This window comes from Vulpes lagopus, chromosome 5 (genome assembly GCF_018345385.1).
Source record: "Vulpes lagopus strain Blue_001 chromosome 5, ASM1834538v1, whole genome shotgun sequence".
NCBI lineage: Eukaryota > Metazoa > Chordata > Mammalia > Carnivora > Canidae > Vulpes > Vulpes lagopus.
This window is the reverse complement of record NC_054828.1, coordinates 76,465,038-76,487,056: the sequence shown is the minus strand read 5'-3', so window position 1 is coordinate 76,487,056 and position 22,019 is coordinate 76,465,038. Positions and strand designations below refer to the sequence as shown.

Sequence of the window (22,019 nt, the reverse complement as noted above, 5' to 3'; positions counted from 1 at the left end):
TTCATTTGTTTCAAGTGTGTTAGTAGTTGTTCATTGAAGCATGTTTATGACAGCTGCTTTAAAATCCTTGTCAGATAATTTTAACATCTGTGTCAATTTATTGTTTTTATATACTAGTTGTCTTTTCCCATTCAAGTTGAACCCTTCCTCGTCTTGATGTGATAGGTAACTTTTGTTTGAAACCTGGATAGTTTGAGCATTATGTCATGAGACTCTGGATCTTCCTCAAGGCTTCTTTCACTAGATTCCTCTGACAGAGTTGAGGTGAGGGTGTTGGGGTAGAAGTCTAGGTTCTCCACTCAGCCTTACTGACACCCAAGAGGGGACTCCATGTTAATTCAGGACGGATGGGAATTATAGCTCTCCATTAGGTCCTCCTGATATCCTATACCTCCAGGCTGGGAGGGTAGGAGTGCCTCTTTATTGTTCTCTGAATGGCCTCTGTGTCTTGCTAGGCAGCCCCTTTGCTAGTCCATACTAGAGAGATCAGGGAACTCATCATTGTCTCATTCCTTGCATCCTGAGGTCCCTAGTCAGCCTGCCCTTTTCTGTCTTTCAGGATCTTCTTATGTTTTTTTGTTTATTTGTTTGTTTGTTTTGTCTTATGTTTGTTTTATATATAATATCCAAGGTTTTAGTAGTACTTGGAAGAATAGGAATTATTAGTATGTGTATCCATCTTTCCAGGCAGAAGTCACTCTTTCAGCTTTTTACTGTAAGAAAAAGTCCTTTTTTGAAACATATTTTCTCTGGGTCAATAGTTCAAGGTGACAGGTTTTGTTGTTGTTGTTGTTGTTTTAGTACTTTAAAGATATTCTTCCACTGTGTTCTAACATGTTCTTTTCTTTAAAGATTTTATTTATTTATTCATGAGAGACACACAGAGAGAGAGAGAGAGAGAGGCAGAGACACAGGCAGAGGGTGAAGCAGGCTCCATGCAGGGAGCCTGATGTGGGACTCGATCCCAGGACTCCAGGATCACACCCTGGGCCAAAGGCAGGCACTAAACCGCTGAGCAACCCGGGCTGCCCTAACCTGTGTTATTTCTGATGAAAACTCTGTTGCATCCTTATCTTTGTTCCTCTTTATATAACTAGTCTTTTTTCCTCCCTTAGGTTTCTCTTGCATCTTTCTCTTTATAATAGGTTTTGAAAGATGTGATTGTGATTTGTCTTAGTTTGGTGTGTTTTTTTAAAAAAAAATCTTATGCTTGGGTTTCTTATGCTTGGGTTTGTTGAACTATTTGGATCTGTGGCTTTATGGTTTTCATCAAATTTGAGGAAAATTTGTCACTATTTCTTCAAATACTTGTTCTGTTCCTCTTCCTATTACCTCTTTTGGGGACTCTAATTGTTATGTTAAAGTTTTCCCCAATTTACTGATGTTCTATTCATTTTTACAAGTCTTTTTTCATCCTGTTTTATTTTGTGTAGTTTCTATTTTTATATCTTCAGGTTTGATCTTTCTGTTGTAGTGTCTAATCTAATGCTTATTCCATTTAGTGTGTTTTTCCTCTAATGATTTGTAGTTTTCATCTCTAAAGTTGAAAATCGTATCTGATATATCTCTACTTATAATGTTCAGGGGCAGCTGTGTGGTTTAGTTGGTTAAGCATCTGACTCTTAATTTCGGCTCAGGTCATGATCTCAGGGTTATGGGATCAAGCCCAGTGTTGGGCTCCCTGTGCTCAATAAGAAATATGTTTGAGATTTACTCCCTCCACCTCTCCCCCCACTCATGCATGCTTTCTCTCTAAAATAAATCTTCAAGAAATATTAAGTCTCTCTCTATATTTTTGACATATGGAATATAAAATAATAATAATTTTTCCACTTTCATTGTCTGCTATTTCTAACCTCTTGTGTCAATTCTGAGTCATTTTGAATTGATTGATTTTTTTTCTCATTATGGTTTGATCATCCTATTTCTCTGAATAGCTCACATTTTTAAAATTCAATGCCAGACATTGTAAGTTTTGTCTTGATTGGTACAGGATATTTTTGTGGGTTTTTTTTTTTTTTTTTGTATATATTCTTTAGCTTTGTTATAGGATGAGTTAAATTACTTGGAAGCAGCTTGATCCCATGGCTTTTGCATTTGAGATGTTAGGTGAGATGATAGCAGTGTTGTATTCATTTTCTATTGCCGCTGTGACAAATTACAACAAACTTAATGCCTTAAAATGACACAGATTTATTAGTTTACAGTAGTTTATAAATCCAAAATGGTTCTCACTGGAATAAAATAAAGATGTCTGTGTTTTTGTTTTTGTTTTTCTGGAGGCTCCATGGGATAATCCATTTCCTTGTCTTTTCTAACTCTTAGAAGCTATGCACATTCCTTGGCTTCGGTCTTCTTTTTCTATCTTCAAAACCAAGAAGAGCAGGTTGAGTCCTTTTCATATTATATCACTCTGACCTCCCTTTTGCACTTATTAGATTGGGTCCATCCACCTGAATAATCCAGAGTTAACCACCCCCTCCCGCCCATCTTAGGGTCAACTGATTAGCAAACTTAATTCCATGTGCAATCTTAGTTTCCTTTTGGCATGTGATCCAACATATTCATAGATTATGGGAATTAGGACATAGACATCTTTGGAGGGCCATTATTCTGCCTACCACAAGCATTTTGTTTTGGGTTAATTGTTCCCCAACTAAGGCAAGACTCTGCTGAGTATTATACTCATTATTCCACAAATTATGAAGTTTACCAGGCTGGTAGGAGCAGAGACTATTCCTGGCCCTGTATGAGGTCTGGGTGCTATTCTCTTTATTCTTTCTGATGGTTCTTTATCTAGACTCAGAAAGTGTCTTTTTGCACGTGCATTGGTCAGTACTCTGCTTTATACACAAAGGAACTCTCTGCTGATTAAGTTCTGTCTGGGTATCCTTGGGTGGCTCAGTGGTTTAGCGCCTGCCTTCGGCCCAGGGTATGATCCTGGAGTCCCGGGATTGAGTCCCACATCGGGCTCCCTGCATGGATCCTGCTTCTCCCTCTGCCTATGTCTCTGCCTATGTCTCTGCCTCTCTCTCTCTGTGTGTCTCTCATGAATAAATAAAATCTTAAAAAAAAAAAAAAGCTCTATCTGTGTGTAGCTCTCTTTCCTTAGTACTCTACCCTGTGCTTCTAGCAGAGTTGGATTCTGAAGACTCTTAGCTCTGTGTCCTCAACTCAGGCAGTTCACCAGCCTGGAAATTCTCAAGGAAGTCCACTTAGGCAATTAAAGGGCTCATTTCATTTGTTTCCCATATTTCAAGGATCACTGTTCTTTACTGCTTGGTTTCACTGAAAACCATTGTTTCATATATTCCATCTGGATGGCTCATTGTTTTAGGTGGGAGGGTAAATCTAGTCCCTGTTATTTTGATGAGAAACAAAAGTCTCCTGGTTATTTTTGATTGGATATCAAATATTGTGACTGTTTACCTTGTTGACTGCAGCATGTCTTTGTATTCCTATAGATATTCTTTTTTTTTCTAAACATTTTATTTATTTGGTAAAGAGAGAACTAGTGCATGCAAGAGTGTGCACTAGTGGGGGGGAGGGACAGAGGCAGAGGAAGAAGCCGACTTCCTACTGACTCTGAGATCATGACCTGAGCCAAAATTAAGAGTCAGATGCTCAACTGACTGAGCCACCCCTTTGTGCTAGCTCTTAAGCATCCCACGTAAGTTCAGACCTCAGTAAGTATCCTTTGGGGAAAACTAACAATGCATCTGAAGTCCCTCAAGTTTTCAAGTCATCCCTTTATCACTACATGACAGTAAGAGCTTTGTTGGTTTTACTTTATCCCATCAGATATCCTCTGCCTGGGCAAAGTCCAGTCTTCAGTCCATGCGCAGCATCAGCAACTGCTACAGGGAATAACTAGTGATCTCAGTTCATCTTGGACAGTTCTACCTTGTTTCATGAACTTGAGTTCATCTAGACCTGGTTGCTGCTATAGTTCTCTTTTATAGCTAGAAGTTCTAAGCTCAGTCTGGCTCTTTATATAGGTAGATCCCTGGATTGTCAAATTCCTCTATTCTGTCCCCAGATATCCTAACTCTAGGTCACTCTCCTAGATAACCTATAAACCAGATCTGCTAATTGGGGGAGAAAAAGAAACACTATCTTCAGGTTGGCAGAAATGTTTCCATTTGTGGATAAAACAGAAAACCCCAAACATCCAAAATATCCTCAGCCTGTCTCCCGACCCCCCAAAATATTTTCTGAGATCCAACTGAATGCAACACCCTCCCACTACCTGATCTCAACACCTAACTTCTGTGTTGTGACCCAGAACTATTGTAATCTATAATTAAGATTTCTGGAAACAAGAACTAAGCTAGGGTATAGGTCATAGTTTTGAGGAATCAGTCGACCTGGGGTTAAGGCTTCCCCTAAGATCCAGCTACACAGGTCTGCAGTAATCTTGGTGGCTATTTCAGGGGCTTAGTATTCTTACCTGATGTTCTTATCATAATTTATCACGAAGGTGGGCTTTGGAAGCTGTAGTGAAGCTAAACTAGTTCAGAAGTAGTAGAGAAGTTTGTTAAAACCTGCTTATGGTTTAAACATATCATACATCATATGGACTTTAGGTCTTCTGACAGAGAACCTTGCCCTACCCCCTAGGAAGTCAATGAAAAGAGAAAAGTCTCATGACAGAAGTCTCCTTTGGAGCACAATTAAGTGCCTGAATAATTCTAACTGGTAGGAGAGCACGGAGAACATTCATCTTGAGCCAGTGTAAGTGCCCTGGGGCCAAGGAATGTGTTGAGGAAAGAGAGGAGGTACTCAAGACTTCTGCTGGATGAAGGAGGGAAGGGGAGAGATTCAGGAAGTCTTTGAAGATCCTGTGTTATAAGTGACAGGACAGAGGACAAGGGGACTCTGGAAGGAATTTAAGACCCCAGCCAAGTGGGCCAGAGAGAAATGCTTCAGGAAGCACACACCAATGCAAGTTTGGGCTTTGATAGAATTCTGATGCCATGCCATTTCAGTGACCAGGGTGCATATTTAGGAGAGCATTCTGTCAGAGGCTAGTCCACATCACATCTGGCACTGTGCCTTGTCTGCAGTTAGTTTTTGATCTGCTCCTGGGGGTTGAGGTTAATGTTTGTTGTTTCTGCAACCACCAGTCTTCATCACTTGCCCCACTTCACCCCTTCATACTTCACTTCTCTCATCACCTCCTCTACTCTTTTAGCTAACCATTCCCAGTGTCCTTTCTCTGGTCTCCCTCAAAGAAATTTAACCCATGTTAGATGCTGTAGAGTGGCAAATACAGTGGAGTCTATGTTGTTTTAGGAAAAGTCCAGAGGTCAGCTATGTAAGAACTCTGTGAAATAAAGCGATGGAAGCCAAAATTATCCTGTTTCCATCAAGAACAAAGCCATTCAAGGAGAGTGATTTTCTGTCAGAATGAAGCACATAATCTGCTTTCATATATAATGAAGTATTGTCTGATAGTAAGAATAAGTAGGGAGGATCTTCTTCCTGGATGTGCATTTGAATCATCTGGGGGCTTTAATACAGATGCCTAGATCCCGTATCAGATATTTCCATTTAATTAGGGATGAAGTAGTTGATGGGACATCAGTATTTTTACAGAACCTGCAGAGGTGGTATGAATGTAGAGATAGGGGTGAAAACCCCTAGTCTAGGGTCTCAGCAAATCTAGCACAGGATAACAGCTAAGTATGCAGATTTACAGAACATGCCAAATTTCAAATCACTGAGTTTGCATTCCTCTAGTTAATAATGGCATAGCCTGGAACAAAGAGGAGAAGTAGCAGATGGATGATTTGTGTCATACACCTACAACTTCTCTCTTTACACAGAGGTGTTTGTGTGGTTCTGAGACTACCAAAGCAGATAGATCTTTATAATATAATTAGTGACCCATGAAGAACTCAAGTATTATTGCTGTATAATACTTTATTCAACAGTTTTATGGGAAAAAACCTCACATTTCTGTATGTGTTACATCACATAGTCCAGTAACAAATTACATTTGGGGAAAAGCTTTAAAATCCATTCTTATATGCCAATCCTTTGTGGAATACCGAGAAGCAGCTCTGTACCTCAGCACTTAAAGGTTACAAAAAGCACCATTTAAAGGAGGATTCACGTATTTAATTCTCTTCCAAATTATAGTCTTATTCCCCTTTTATGACAGAGCTGCACTCATCCAAAATGCTTCAGTGAAATAATAACTAGCATCCTCCAATCTACCAAAATTCAAACAAGTCTCACATATGGGGCCCAGTGTGGAGATTAGGACTAACTGACATCAGTGAGCTTTGGCTGTTCTAAAACTGTAACCTAGGTAAGGTAAATGTTCAGTGAATAGGAACAGAAAAGATGATGATCTGATCAAATACATAATATAATACTTATGGTAGGTAGGTATCCTTCGACCATTTAACCTGACTACAAAATCCACAGTGTTTGGCATTTCACAGCAATCTTACTGCAAAAGCACTGTGCTACACACAATTAATTCAACTCCAACTAGTGTTGGAACTAATAAAAGACTTCATTTTTAATGAAACAAATCATTTCAAAGCACAATAGAGAAAAGCAAATCGAGACAAAGTCCACATTTGAATCCTATAGGGATTCCATTGCTAAGAATTGGATTTCTTAAGTAACAGACTCTTGAGATTTCTGTCTCTCTCTTTTCTTTCTTCTTATAGTTTTAAAAAATAGATTTGGCCCTTTTACTCCAGAAATTTGGGTTCACTGCAGAAACAAGAGCCCCTCAACCTTCCACTATGATGGGTGCTTATGGAGAAACAAATGCCTAGATCTAGAGTCTCCGTAACCCCTACCACTCCCAGGTGCTCTATCCCATGGGAGCTAGCAGTCCCTGATAGAAGACCACAAGGACTTGGCTGTAAGGATGAGCCCAAATAATATGCGAACAAACTGTGTTATCTGCTCATAAGCCTATGCCCCGAATCACTAGAACATGAGGACTTAGAAATCTCTGAGAATATTTTTCAAACACATACAACATAGACTATTGCATATCGTTGCATATGAGGTCAAAATTTTAAAAGCCCTATTTCCCCAGTTAGAAGCAGGGATTTCTATCATTAGTATGTCTCCTTCATTTATACCCAGATTAATATAAGCACAGTCTGGAGGTAACACTTCATTCCAACTTAACTTCATTTTAGCAGCATACACAGAGTACTGACACTTTGCAAAGGTTTTATCTCAGATCCACTAGGTATACAAGAGACAAGAAATAATTGTAGGGAGGCCTGGGTTTGTATGATTCTCTCAGAATCTCTTCTTGGATTCTTCTTTTACAGGGTTTCTCTACCATATAAGCATTGTTAAAAAAAAAAAAAAAAGCCAACACTCGAGGCCAGGTATGCCCATAGTGGGTGTTACAGAGTGACCCAATCCCATTCAACTCTAAGCTTCATGCAAGCTAATAACCATGACCATTACCAGCAAAATGACTGACATTTGTTTTAGGTAATGTTTGACCTGAGACTCTAGTAAAGTCAGTTTTACAAACGAAGGTAAAGCAGAATATAGAAGAAAGGGTAGAGACAAGGAAAAAGAGACAACGGGATGCTTTATACAGTAGGTTCTGTACAAGGAGATACAAGGATACCAGTATATCTCATTTAATTAACAACAAAAAGGCTATTTTTAGCTCTGAGTTAAGCCTTTAATTTTCTAGTATCTTCCTCAGCTCACTCTTCGTTTTCCCCATAACCCCCAAATCAAGCTGCAGTCCGTGAAGGGTTAGCCCTCCTAAAGAGTGATTTTCTAACTCTTCTTTGATTCTCTGAAACTCCTATAAGCAAAACAAAACAAAACAAAAAAAAAACAAAGAAAAAAAACCCACAGAAAAGTAAACTTTTTTTTAAAGGCTAAAGAGCAGGTTTTTTTTTTTCCTGCCTTTATGCATTTTCAAAATCTGCCAAGCTCTCTTCTGCAGAAAATAAACTATCCCTTTAACTAACATAAAAGAATGAGTTGGTTGTACTCTGGGCTACCTTCCTCTTTCCCTCTCTACCTTCTGGAACTGTTTCTTAGGGACAGACTATGTGTGATAGGGCTTCTCAGGGCCATAGGGTATATTAGCAGGGCAGAGAAGGAACAGTGCTGAAGGAGGCATCATCCAGTTGCCCTTGCCAGTCTTCTTCTATACTGGCTGGTAGGCTCTCATTTCACATTTGGCTGGGAGATTACCGAAGAATTTAGAAGACTGACCCTTTTTGCACATATCCAGATTTGGAAGATATGAAGACTACAAGCACCAAGACCTAGTGTCACTGGAGCCAGAGCTAGTTCACAGAAGCCTCTTGCCTGAGAAACTTCTCCTGTCCCACTCTACTGATACATCTGTGTAAAAATTTTAATACAGAACACATAGGCAATTACACTTCAATACTGTTGACAAGAAATAGTAGTGTAACAAAATCCTCCATGTAACAACAATTTGAATTCTCCTAAGTGGCCCACTTATTTAATGGGTATTGGAAAAAACAATAGTATAACTAAAGACAATGTAGATCCTGAGAGTACATTAGGATTCAGCTTGGATTTTTAAAATAACACACCACTCAAAAAGTGCTTGGGACCCTAAAAAGTTTCCCACAAGAGCTTTTTACTGCAGAAGGGTCCTTGAGTGGCTAAAGCAGTACCTACTTTCATCAGGTAACCCTCAAAGCACTCAGCAATTTACATTCCCAGCAAAACAACCCCAGTGCCCTACTGCCTCCATCCCAGCATCTAAGGTCTACACACCCAAAGACAACTGTATAATCAGCTTTAAATAGGAAAGACAGGAGGTAGCTAAACTGACCTATGGGTGCCCTTTTGGTGTGGCTGGACACATCCTAACAGTCCAGGTATCTCTCGAGCATCAAGTTTGGCCTCCTTCAGTGTTAAGTGTTTTGATTTGCATTTATCTGTAATGGAAGAGCCACAGATACTTGGGAAAAAGTTTTATCTCTGAACCCCAAGAGTGGACTGGATAGCTACTTTTCATTCCACAAATGAAAATCATTGATGCCACTTCTTCATCAAACACTTTTAAAAAAGAGAAAAACAAAACAATCCCGTTTGTACTTGGTGCAGGGAAGCAATAATGTTCATGGTTAGGAATCCTGGGGGGACTTTCTTGCTTCTTGGCCTATTGAGTCTCTAAGCTGAAGGATCTTTTTAGGGGCACCAAATGAGCCTGAATTTGTATCTAGAACAGTGTTCAGCATAGTGACATGCACAGGGTTGGCCACATTAATGTCAGATTGCAGAAGGCTTGACTACTTACTACTTTCTTGTTGAAGAAAATCTTGGGAACCATTTATCAAGAGCCTAAAATTTTCCTATTCGGTCTCTTAAGAACAATGAAAAGGCATTTTTTTAAAGAAAAATGTAGGCACATAAAAATCTCCCAAGGATGAAAGACATTAAAGTTTTCCTTGGTTTCACTTCTACCTTCAATGCTATCTGTGAAAGAAAATATGGAAGCAGGGCCAGGCCTGGTGGGAAAACCTATGGGAATGCGCTGGGACAGCCTGAGCCGTGATGGCACTAAGCTAAAACAAGGAAGTCAACCTTCTACACTCTGCCTTTCCTATAATGCTGAGACATATTTTCCTTATTAGGAGTTAAAACAAGTGGTAACAAAGTGGCCCAGGCCTATGCTGGGCAGAAAAGGAGACTTTCTGTCAGCCCTAGTCTGTGCTGTAGGTCACGTCTCACATAGCTTTGGAAGAAGGGGTCACTTGCCAGTGAGTTTTGTGTTAGGAAAGGGATAATGATCTGAAGGTTATCAAAGCAACAAGTGAAGTGAAATGAAAAGAAAAAGGGTTCCTGCGGGGCATCTGGTATAAAAAGCACAGGTTGTGCCACATACTCTAGGAATACAGAGAACCCATGCAAGAAAAGCTGCCCCTGAAAGGAGGGCAGATGTCTGGCACAAGCCCATCCCTTGGAAAGCTAAGGTAGCAGTAGAATCTCTACCCAACAAGGATCCTGAGAGTTGGCTCTTCATTCATTCTAGGAAAAAAGCTTCCTTTAATGGTTCTTCCTGCAGCTCCCCCAAACTGGTCTTGGCGAGGCCCCACAGGCAGAGAGAACACATCTAGCTAGGAGGCTTCCATTAACTTTCCTCTCATAGATGTATATATATATGTCTATATATATATATATATATATATATAATTTTTTTTCTTAAAAATAAATTCCATGAACTCATAAAGCTCTCGTCTGCAATCAAATGCAAAAGCAGAGCATCCTACTCAAAGGCTCTGAAACACACATATCAGCCTCAAAGCAAATTAGCCTTCCAGTCTTAAGTAAGACTGATCCAGTCCAGAAAGGCAAGGGAGGTGCTTCTCTTAAATCCTGGGAGGCAGGAAGGGATCCCTTCAGATAGGCTTGTACAGCAGAGTAGTGACATACTTCTTCTTGTAGCGATGGGTTGCACTAAGGACCATCACACTGTCCTGCAAGGGAAAGAAAACATGCAGCTAATTCGCTAGTTCAGATGATAAGTGGCTCTTCCCCAGCCATCAGTCCCTCAGTCTGTCACATTTAACAGAGACAGTTGATATTACAGAAACAGGTTGGTTTGGGAGTCAACTCAACTTAAATTCCAATCCTGACTTCTCTATTTGTGGCCCTGAGTAATCTACTTATGCCTTTAAGCCTTTTTTCTCATCATGACAAAGGACAACACCTACCATGAAGGTGGCTCTGATGATTATATGAGAGTATCTGGCACAGTATCTGACACATAATAGGTGAAGAAATATTAGTCTCCTACCTCACTTCTTTCCCCACTTCAAAATTGAATATTGGGCTTAAAACTAGCATGGAAAAAAAAATCCTGACATTCATTTTTAGAAGGAAGTCTAAAATGCAATGAGAAGAAATGGCAATGATCCTTCCTCCCCACCCATTTCCAAGCCCCAAAGCAGGTCTGATTTCCACTTAATACCAGGGATGAACTTAAAAAGTTCATTCTAATCAAAAGGAGACTCAGGAATCCCTCTACATCCTTGAACAAAGTGGACCCCAAAAACTTCTTTGGAAAGACACTCAATCCGATGGATCAACTCCAAACAGCCTAAACAATCTGACAGAACCAGGAATGGGTCAAGGCCAAGCTGAATCACAGTAATCAAGACCTGGACCTGGGTCAGAACCAATATGAAGAGTAAGAGGTACTCTTTTCCTGGCTGTGTTAGCTCAAGAGTATGACATGGGAGATGGTAGCCCTGTGAGAGTATCAGTTGATAGCCAAGGAGCAGTTACAGGAGGCAATACTCAGTCTGATCCCACGGAGCTCCAGGAAATCCAACTGAGAAACCAATGCATCTTCCCATTTTCCCATATGCTGTATTATCTACAATGAATGCTTCTCAGACTAACCTTCTATGACCAGACTATGCTGGTCATAGCTTAAATATGACAGAAGTTAAGCAGGTAAAAAATTCAACTCCAGGTAGGGTTTGATAGAGATGAGAAGCAGGTGAAAGAAAGACCTACTTTGAAAGACCTGAAGCAGTGATCTCTAGGAAAGAACATGGAATGAGGACAGGAGGACCTCCGTCCTCTCTCTGGTACTTACTGGCATTATGACCTTCTCTGAGCCTTATTTTCTTTTATCTATAAAACAGGGGTTAAAAATAATACTTACCCACAAGGTTATTACAAAAATTAAATTCAGTAATATATATTTGAAAAGTACTACATAATCTGCTAAAGATAGCTGTATCAGTGATCTCTCTAATCGGGATGCACATCTAAGAAATATAAGCAGCTTAAAAAACAATTACTGGGGATCCATCCTAGATGCACTTATTCAGAATCTCTGGGGAGGTAGACTTTGAATGGTAGTTTTACAAATTTCCCAGGTGATTGTGATGATAATCAGCCTAGTCCAGTAACTACAGAGCTCATAAACCTATGAGCTATAAAACCTCATTCCAAAAGCCACACCACAAAAACATGACAAGATTGAATGTGTATTTTCAACCCAGACTCTAAAGCAGTAGAGAAACTAAAAAGGACTCTAGAATTGGAGGGGACAGAGCAAATGTGGTCACATTTCTCCTTTACCTGGTGCAGAAAACGATGGAGCCAGTGAGTGTATATGACTGAAGAACCCAAAAGCAGCTCACATCCACCTTTAAAAGTCAAACGTCTAAATCACATTCAAGCAGTCTCTGAACTAGAGGATAAACTTGCTTCATCTGCAAATGAAATCCTAGTGCTAATGAACTCTAATTTAATTGAGTAGGTCGTACAAAGGTTATAGCTATCCAAAAAGAAAGCAGGAAGAAAAAAGTTCATTCAGTCACAGGGCAATTCAGCTAGCCAGAACATTGGGATAGGGACTAAGATTAAAAACAAACAAACAAAAAACCCATCTACTAGTTTAAAAAAAAAAAAAAAAGAAACTTCTTTTCCTATAATTTGACCATTACAGCCAGCTTTAGCTTCAGTGAGGTAGCAGGGCAAGTAACCACTGGAGAACATCTGTTACCCTTGCCTTGCCATTTTGGGAAGAGCCAGGCCCACCACTTACCTTAATGGACAATGCATAGAGATGGTTCAGCATAACATGATTGGGCTCAGGAAGCAAGGCTGGGTCACACTAAGGAGGAAAAAAAAAAAATCACTGACTAAGGTTAAATGCACAGTTTTAAAGCAAACAGTTTAATTTACTCTTCCTTAGAGCTCTTTGGAACTGTTGAGAAACTCTATACTAGAATATGTATTTCTTTTAAATAATACACTCAACCTAATATATATCAATCATTATGTTCTCATTACAGAGAATTAGGAAAATTCTGAGTCCAGGGCAGAAACTCTATACCTTCGCTTCTATTTATCTCCCTTAACAGAGCTAAAACAAAAATCTTGCCCACAACATATATAGATTTGTGTTAAGAAGCAAAAAATAATCTTAGTGGGAATCAAGTAAATTGACTAGAGATATAAATTATATGGACCAAAAAACCCCAACCCAAACCCCCTATACTCCTTTTGTATATCCCCAGATGGTAAGTGTGCCTTATCTTGTGTTGGAACAGAAGTCCCAGAAATTGATTCTAATATTGTTAGGCCCAGAGGATAACTATGACTTTTGATATCAGTACCTGGACAAGTCACAATTCAGACTTGGAAAAAGGAATCTTTAATGCTATTGATATGTATGATTTATATTCTCAACACAGCTTTGTAATAATCCCAACCTTTAGGATTACTAACTTTGGCTCAAACAGTCCTAGTAACACCAACATGCCCCAGCAATTCTCTTAGGATACTCACAGAAATATTAGTGTCCTTGTTAAGAATAACTTGAAGAAGGTGAGGAGGTAGGATGGGTGGGGATTTGAATCTTTCCTCGGATCGAAATACATACATTTCTTGACCATAAGGCCCTGGGGGAGAGCTGGAAAGGTCTGGAAGATATTTATCCAAATATAAGAGAAAGTTGAAGAGCCAGTAAAAATATATGAAAAAACTGTCACTACATGGCAGCTAATATTAAATATGGTAGAAGTCATCGATCATATACTTGTAACCTGCTGGGTCTACCATGTAAGACAAAGAGAGTCTGAGTTATCCTGAACATGGACCCTGAAATTCTTCAACATGGCAACATGATGTGGAGGACAGAGGAGGAGATGAGGAGTGAAAGATGTAGGTTCAGAGAAGAGCTACTCTATTTATCAATTGTATAACCTGGGACAAGTCCTTTTACTACAGTCAGTTTCTTCATTCATAAACTGACAATAATAATCCCTATCCTATTTCACAATGTTTTTACAGGAATCAAATGAGTTAGCAGATATGACAATGCTTTGTAAACTGTCAAACGATGTGAAAAAATTAGGTTTTTCCTTTTTTCCACCCAAGCAACAAACAACAAGGTTATCAACTCTAAGACTGCTGACATTACAATGACTGCAACAATGATGACAAGACTACTAACAACGTAGTAGTTGTTAGGGAAATGTAAATCAAATACCACTCTACACTCATTAAAATGGCTATGATAAAGAACACAATAATAATTGGTGGTGAGGCTGTGGAGAAATTGGAACCTTTTTACTATCCCCATTGCTGGCAGGAATGTAAAATGGTGTAGCAGCTTTGGAGAACAATTGGGTAATTCCTCCAAAAGTTAAAATAAAGCAGTCATAGTCTTGGGAAATGAAAACATATGTCCACACAAAGACTTGACCACAAATGTTCAGAAGAGCACTGTTTATACTAGACAAAAAGTAGAAATGATCCAAATGTCAATCGGTTAATGAATGGATAAACAAAATCACATATCCATTCAGTGGAATTTTATTCAGCCATAAAAAGGAGTGAAGTACTAATACATATTACAACATGGATGAACTCTGGAAACATGCTAAGTGAAAGAAGCCAAACACCAAAGACCACATATTGTGTGATACTATTTATATGAAAAGTCCAAAATAGTTAAATCTATACAGATACAAAGTAAATCAGGAAATTGGGTGAAAGAGAGAAGAGAGAAATATCAAAAGTATGCTAGTTCTCTTTCTATATAATTTTGATTCTATGTCTCTTGTTCATCAGTTGCTTCGCCAGAATCATATAATGCAAAAACGTAGAGCTGCAAGTGGTCTCATCATTTAATTCAGTATAATTAAACCCTTGTTAACCACTGCCCCACCAGTCAAGAAGAATGTTCACCTTTATTTTCTGAGCTTATATGATGAAAATATTTGCATGATTTTCATAAACAAACAATTACTATACTGCTGGTCTTTTGGAAGCTACATAAACCACCCTTGTGCCCTGAGATTCTAATATGCTCCACTGAAGCTTGTGTCTCCTCAGCTGAGAATCACTGCGATTCTAAGCCTCTGATTTTAGTGATACGGAACTGAGAACCAGAAAGGTTGAAGAATAGTCCATGACTTCAAAGTTAGTGAGTAGCAGGCTTTGAACACACAAAGTGTGCTCACTGGAAATAAGGTGCCCAGTTCTTTAGATAGTTATAGCCTTCAATGTAGCATACTGAGATGGTAACTGTGGATGTGGTTAGCAAATCACTCTTCTGATGCTGGAGCAAATGCGATGAAAGCCATGGAAAAGTAACATTGGGAGAAACCAAAGGATACAGGTCTTTTCCTCTACCAAGAACATTTTTTTTTAACCAAAACTTACAAAACTTCAGTTAACATATATACCAAAGAGTTGTGGGTTTTTGTAACCCTTTCCCCCCAAAGGCTGCCATAGTTAGAGGACTAAATAAAAAAATACTGCCAGCCAACCTATCAAACTGGCAGGATTAAACTAATGCAGCTAAACAAGGCAAACTAAACAAAACTAGCCTGGGTTGGGTAAATTGTCAAAAGGTCAATGAAAACTTGAAATATTACCAGAAGTAGATTTTTAAACTATAAAGCACTTTGGAAGCTCATGAAAGAAAGTATAAAATAGAAAAAAAACTGTATCACATGGGGCAACCCCGGGTGGCTCAGCGGTTTAGTGCCACATTCAGCCCAGGGCCTGATCCTGGAGACCTGGGATAGATTTCCACGTCGGGCTCCCTGCATGGAGCCTGCTTCTCCCTCTGCCTGTGTCTCTGCCTCTCTGCCTCTCTCTCTGTGTCTCTCATGAATAAATAAAATCTTTTTTTTTCTTCTAAAGAAAATCCCTTAAAAAAAAAGGGGGGGGGTATCACATGTAACAAAGACACACATTCTGCTGAGACTTGTGTTACAGGCGTGGGGGGGTGGATGGGGAGAGAGAGAGAATTGAGTTATAATGTAAAACAAATGTCTTGCTGTAGATCCTAGTTAAAAAGTTTGAAATCATGGGGCACCTAGGTGGCTCAGTTAGCCTTTGGCTCAGGTCATTATCCCAGGGTCCTGGGAGAGAGACCTGCATAGAGATCCCTACTCAGCCGGGAGTCTGCCTCTCCTTCTCCATCTCCCTCAGCTCATGCTCTCTCTCACTGTCTCAAATAAATAAAATCTTTTTAAAAAGTTTTTAAATCAAATACACTGAGATTTCTTTTCTCTCAGAGGAGATCTAAACGTTTAGAGGAAAAATATACATATATGTACATATAACGCATATATGATTCAGAAGATTCTTGAGGAGAAAATGAAAAGACAAAAACCACTCTTAGGAAGAAACTTGCATTGTAAGAAAAACACATTAAGAAAGAGCAAATACTACAAAATTACCTCGACAAGATGTCTCCGAGCTTTCCATTGAATCTAGTTTTAAAGCATCAAACACCTCAAAGTCAGATTTCTTGACATGGATCAAATTGTTAATTGTGCCAAGCTGACTGGTAACCACAGGCTGAAACAATGAATGGAAAACATTCATAAACCCTGTTTTAATTCATCGCTTCCATCTAACTCCTATTTTAAAAAATGATCTTACTCAGCACCTCCATCTTTAATCAAGAGAGAAATCCTCCAGTGTAGGAGCCCATCAATCCTGACAGGAATGATGTTTGATACCAAAGGGAGTAACAGCCAAAAGAACATAGTTAAGATAATGGCTACCCTTGGAGATCAAGACCTTACCTCTGACGGATCATGAACCCACTGTCCATCCACGAAAAACTTGTACTGGTGCTCTCCCTCAGGGAGGTCTAAGATGGCAACAAAGTCATTATGGCTACAGAAGAAAACACAAAGTTAACAGACCAAGTTCCTGTTAGAAGACAGAATGCAAATATAAAAACCATGAGACATTCACAACATCATACCAATGATCTCCCACAATCCTAAGCGATTGTTCCCCATGGAATAAAAATAATTTATAGACTCATTCTCCTTTTCTGTATCACCTTGAGCATATATTTGCCAGCCCGTCCCAATAACTTTAGTTCTTAATTAATATCTGGAAAAGAATAATAGATGTTAATCCCCCAAAATGGTTCACCTTAGTGCAACTAATTTGCTTTAGGAACAGATCCCTCACAAGTGTAAATAAGATAGCAGGTAGCTTCAGAATACAGAAGTGCCTCAAGATACCCCTTCCAAATTTTGGTGAGCCTTTTCTGAAAAAATGACCTACATATAAATGAAGGGCCATTCTGATTAACAAGTAATTCATTATTGCTCTGCAAGCAACAATTCACATTATTACCTAGAACATCATGTGTTTTGTTTTAGTGCAGAAATCAGAGCAAGTGGACTCAGCCAGTTACAGATGACTTCCCACAAGCATAGACAGGACTTGTGTTAACACAGTCCTAAAGAATGTACCCACAAAGCTGAATAAGTTCCTCTGAGGTAATGATATTCCAAGCAGTAAAACATCTCTGACTCACTGAGATTTAAAAAGAAAAAAAAAAAAAAAAGGTCACAGATGTAGTTATTGGTCACAGAAAATATTCTAGAGAGAGTCCCTAGCTGGTGAAGAGGAGTAGTCCAGCCAGGTCTCTCTCCTGAGAAGGGAAATCAGGTCCCTACTCCTGGACCCTATAGACTCAACCAAGAACACTTGTCTTCACCTCTTAATCAGTGGAATCTTGGTGCTCCAATTGTTGAAGGACCCAGAGATGAAGACCTCTTTGCCTCCTTCAGACCATCGGATAACAGTGGGCCGAGCCTGCTGTGTGGGCTTTACGGAGTCCTCCAAATCCTGTTGCCATGATACAAACTCTTTGTCCCCAGGGAGCTGTAAGAAGGATTAGGTCATCCCTAAATTGTGACCCAGGAATTCTTAAAAGGTCACTCTCCTCCCTAGGGCAGAGAGGGGTGCTATGTTTCTGGTAAGAATCAATAAGCCTTGAAATTAGCAGTTGAATCAGATTTTGAACAAACTATAGAAAAATAAGTCATCTAGGACCCAAATGGTCAAACAGCTTATGCTCAGGGGTTGACCAAATCACAACCTAACTTTAGAGTTTGCATGTATCACTCACCCTTTCAGAGCCTTTGGATCTCCCTTTAAAACAAGTTGGGGGAGGGGGTGTGCTTACTCCCAGTTACCAGATCAACCCACAGGCAGGCAATTATGATATACTTTTGAGTACCTCTTAAGAGAAAAAAATAAGAAAAAAAGTATGTTTCCATAAAAAGCAATGAACTTAGCCATGTATTTTTCGTATGTAAGTATGATCAACTCTCAATTATCGGTAGTAATGCAAGTTAGAGATACTGTAATTCGTAAATAATTAATAAACTTCATTTTAGCTAATAGGTTACAAAAGGACATTAAAAGCATAAAAAAAATCATGTATCATTGGTTTCTTAAATTTTGAGAAGTGGTTATAAATCTTACTTGCTCACTCCTGCCAGGTATATACTAATTATTTCAGGAGTGAGGATGAAAACTCTGGACCCTCAAGAAACATCAGATCAAAAACACGGCTTTTGTTTAAGGAAGCTTCCTTTAACAAAAGCCGTTTCAATAGCAAATGAGGTCTGTAAGGATTCTAAAAAGAAAAAACAAATGGACTCCTTATTTAGTTTATTTTCATTACCATCCTTTAGAACAAAAGTTGGCAGAAGATGGTCAGTGAGCCAGATGCTTTTATAAATAAACTTTTCTTGGAAAATTGCCACACTCACTCATTTACATATTTATCTACAGCTATTTTCATGCTATAGTAGCCAAACTGTTGTGATAGAGACTGTATAGCCCACAAGGTCTAAAATATTTACTGTCTGGTCCCTTATAGAAAAAGTCTACTGACCCCCACTTCAGAATGGTTTAAATGACTTCGGTAAATAGGACTGTACTGTATCAAGTCAAAATGTCACCAAATAAAATAATGTGGGTTAAAAAAAAAAGGATTAACTTATTCATATGGGCTTTACTTTCAAAATGGCTAAGGACTTCCATATTGTCTCTCAACATTCCTCAAAACTATACTAATGAGTATAGTAACAGCATAAACTGAAGTAAACAGAGAATTGAAGGGACTTTCACATTACATAAGGAAGTGACTTAAGTGAAAACCTTGATCTCCATATTCCTAAAGGAATGCACCTTTGCCAGACTGGCTGCATTAGAATTACAAAAATTTTTACATATGCCTAAGAATAACTCAGATTCTGGTTTACATATGGGACCTAGGAACCTGTTTTTAAAAAGCTTCACAGAGAATATTATTACTGTGATTATGTTAAACAAAGGAAAAAACCTCAACTTTACAGATACATCCTAAAATATTTACAGATAAAATAATATTTGATAGGATGTCTGGAATTTGTTTCAAAATATTTGGTAGGGGGAAGTGGGTTGGCATAGACATGACATAAATTTGTTCAAATTTAATCATTGTTTAATCATTGTTTAAACTGGGTGATGGGTATATAGGAGTTTACTATATTACTCTAACTACTTTGAAACATGGAAAATGTCTCTAATTTTCCATATAGTGTTTAAACAAATTTTAGGTGATTTTAATGTGCAAACAGGGTTGAGAACCACTGACCTAGTCCACTGAAGAGGACTGGCATTTGAAGCAATGTTGGCCCCACTGCCACTGTTTCTATGAGTTACTTTGATGATTTAGTATTTTCAATTTCGAATTTGAAAGCTACAAACTATTAATATGCCCGGCTTTGGAAGAAAGCCCTTCCACATATGACATGACATTTCTGTGACAGGCCTGAGTGCAGCTGACTAGCAGAAAGACCATTTACTCCAAGTTAAATCGTCAGCAAAATCATTATGAAAAGAGGCAAAACAATGAGAACTACAGTTTGAAAATATTTAAGTAAAACAATGAAGGAAGAAGTAAAGAGACTAGATTGAGAACTATAAAATTTTACATGTATAAGAGACCTTAGGAATTATCTGAACCAATTTTCTTATTCACAAATGGCAAGACTGGGGTTAGGGAAGGAAGGAACCAAAATAGGCTCCATTTCAGATGGAGCAACCTGGCTTTTATTCAGCACACCAATTATTGCAGTCAGTCTGACAAATACACTGTACTTAAATCCTGAGTCATTGACATAGGAAAAGGGTAAAATTAGGAGGTGGATCACCTTGAGAAAGCTCCTAAGGAAATTCAAAATGACTGGCTAGATGGCCCAAATGCTGAGAAAGAAGTTCTAAAGTGGGAGAAGGAAGAAAGGAATGGAGAAGAAACCCCAAGATGGTTCTTTTAACCACCTTCACTTCTTTTTCTGTAGTTATGTTTTCAACTGGGATTCAAGAAAATAAACAGAATCCAAATTTCATGTGCTACCAATGGGGCAAATCATTTCTTTACTCCCTAAAACCCCAATTTGGTGAAAGGTTTGAAGTGATAAAAAACATCAAACACACCTGAATCTCCTCAATCCCTCCATTTTTTTCTACTTCCTCCCACTCGGACTGCCTGGAGGGATTATTGTTATTTCATGCTGACAGCTCTAAATGGGACTAGAAATATTCAGATGGTAATCCCATTGCAGTCAACTCTATCTAATCCAGGGGTGGGCACAAGTTGCCGCTTTTCTGGAAGTCCTTGGATTTGAGAGCAAGGTCTCAAATCCTGCCCGGCAGCTGCGGGTTGTCCGTTTTCAGCGATGGGAACATCATGAATTCCTACTGGAAGAGGAGAAATCCTGGATCGTTTGCTCTCCCAGTTGACCAGTAGCTGGGTGTGAAGGAAGCACCTCAGCCACCACAATATAAAGGATGAGATGAAAACTGAGCAGTCAGCCAAAGGAAGTCCTTTACTGATCTCCAAGACGAGGAGAAAGTATCAAATAGGCAAGTGGTTGCTGCTCACGATCGGGCCAAAGGGGAAGAGGATCCGAAGTGCTGGGTTCTTAGAAGAGCAGAAATGATACTGATACCTACAGGTTATCAGAAAAAAAGAAATTCATTTGCCTACCTCAGGATAAACCTGAGAAACTGTCTCAGATGATCAGCCACTCAGGCAACCTACCGTTCTTTTAAGTTTTCTACCAGGGTCTATAGGGTTTACAACCTATAAACTCATCAATACTCTCCAAGAGGGCCCCTGCCTGTTCGGAAAACCAGGGATGGGTGTGTGTGTGTGTGTGTGTGTGTGTGTGTGTGTGTGGCGTCGGGGGGGGGGCTCTACAGTCCCCATCGTAAAAATATGGCCAGCAGGTCAGGCGAACAACAGAAACTCCGCCTCTATAGTATTTTGAGGCAGCACCGCAGGCCTAAGTTGCCCTCCAACATCTCCGTCCCCCCCAGCCCCATCCCTTTAACTCAGAAAACCGTAGCCTAGGTCAGCGTGATAAGGAGGAGCCACGAAGGGGAGGAGGAGCCGGACAGCCGGACAGCCGGCCTGCCGCGCTGGGCCGCCGGGGCGCGGGGAGGCTCACCTTGGGGTCGGGCAGGCTGAAGACGCTGGGGTCGTCCGTACTCCCCACCATGATCTTGTGCTCCTTGCCCGGCGCGTGGCCGCCGGCGCCCTCGGCGCGAGAAGCCTTGGCGCCGTGGCGCTCGCCAGCCACCCGGTCGCTGGTGGTGTTTCCCATGGCTGTAGCCCGAGTCGGGGGCCGCCTGCCGGGGCGAACGACCCCGGGCTTTAACACCCGGCGGCCGCGTCGGGGCGCCCCCCGCTCCGCCCCTGCGCCTGGGGACCCGGGCCAGGGAATCCCCGCCCCAGGGAAGCCGAGCCCGGGGTCCCCTCCTTCGTCGGCCTCCGGGAGCGCCCGGAGCCACCCCCCACCCGCCACCCGCCTCCCGACGCCCGCTGCTGGGGGAACCCACTTCGGGGAACTCCCCGCATCCCCGCGTTCACTGCCCGGGGGCGCCCCCACCCCAGTCACCTCCCGCGATGCTCTTCCTCCTCCCCTAGCCACTCGTGAGATGGCTGTTCTGCGGTTACGTCCACCAATAAAGTTATTGAAATTGAAGCCGCGCCCCGGGCCAGAGATCCGGGTTTCCTCCTAAAATGGCTACGAGGCCAGGGGCGCCAGGCCCGCCAGGCCCGCCCCGCGCGCGTTCCCTACGGCCGCGCGGCGACGGCTCCCGAGCTCGCCGGCCTCTCTAGCCGCCACCGCCGCCTCGGTGGTGGGCAGCCTCCCGCGCCAGGCGGGGGCGCCCGCTCC

The 22,019-nt window shown here is 40.5% G+C and overlaps 1 protein-coding gene across 3 annotated transcripts; it reads right to left on the bottom strand.

Moving 5' to 3' along the window:
• Window positions 1-5,907: 5,907 nt before the first annotated feature.
• Window positions 5,908-21,897, bottom strand: PRKAB2 (protein kinase AMP-activated non-catalytic subunit beta 2). 3 transcript variants are annotated; one of them, XM_041755740.1, is made up of 10 exons: window positions 21,738-21,897; window positions 21,288-21,468; window positions 17,498-17,664; window positions 16,563-16,656; window positions 16,212-16,332; window positions 13,303-13,436; window positions 12,557-12,625; window positions 12,088-12,155; window positions 11,597-11,634; window positions 5,908-10,469 (listed from the first exon to the last, which is right to left on the bottom strand). In XM_041755740.1, the coding sequence occupies exons 2-9, from the start codon at window positions 21,441-21,443 to the stop codon at window positions 11,631-11,633; spliced, it is 813 nt and encodes a 270-aa protein (XP_041611674.1). In that variant the 5' UTR covers window positions 21,444-21,468; window positions 21,738-21,897; the 3' UTR covers window positions 5,908-10,469; window positions 11,597-11,630. The 3 variants fall into 3 exon arrangements, with proteins under 3 accessions (XP_041611674.1, XP_041611673.1, XP_041611670.1); XM_041755739.1 differs by lacking the exon at window positions 11,597-11,634; XM_041755736.1 differs by lacking the exons at window positions 11,597-11,634; window positions 12,088-12,155.
• Window positions 21,898-22,019: the final 122 nt, after the last annotated feature.

Coding starts and splice junctions, on each gene's coding strand:
- PRKAB2 (XM_041755739.1), bottom strand. CDS start 21,443: ATGGGAAACACCACCAGCGACCGGGTGGCTGGCGAGCGCCACGGCGCC. Junction 17,665..21,287: donor TCAGCCTGCCCGACCCCAAG/GTGAGCCTCCCC, acceptor TCCTTCTTACAG/CTCCCTGGGGACAAAGAGTT. Junction 16,657..17,497: donor AAGATTCCACTGATTAAGAG/GTGAAGACAAGT, acceptor TTTCTTCTGTAG/CCATAATGACTTTGTTGCCA.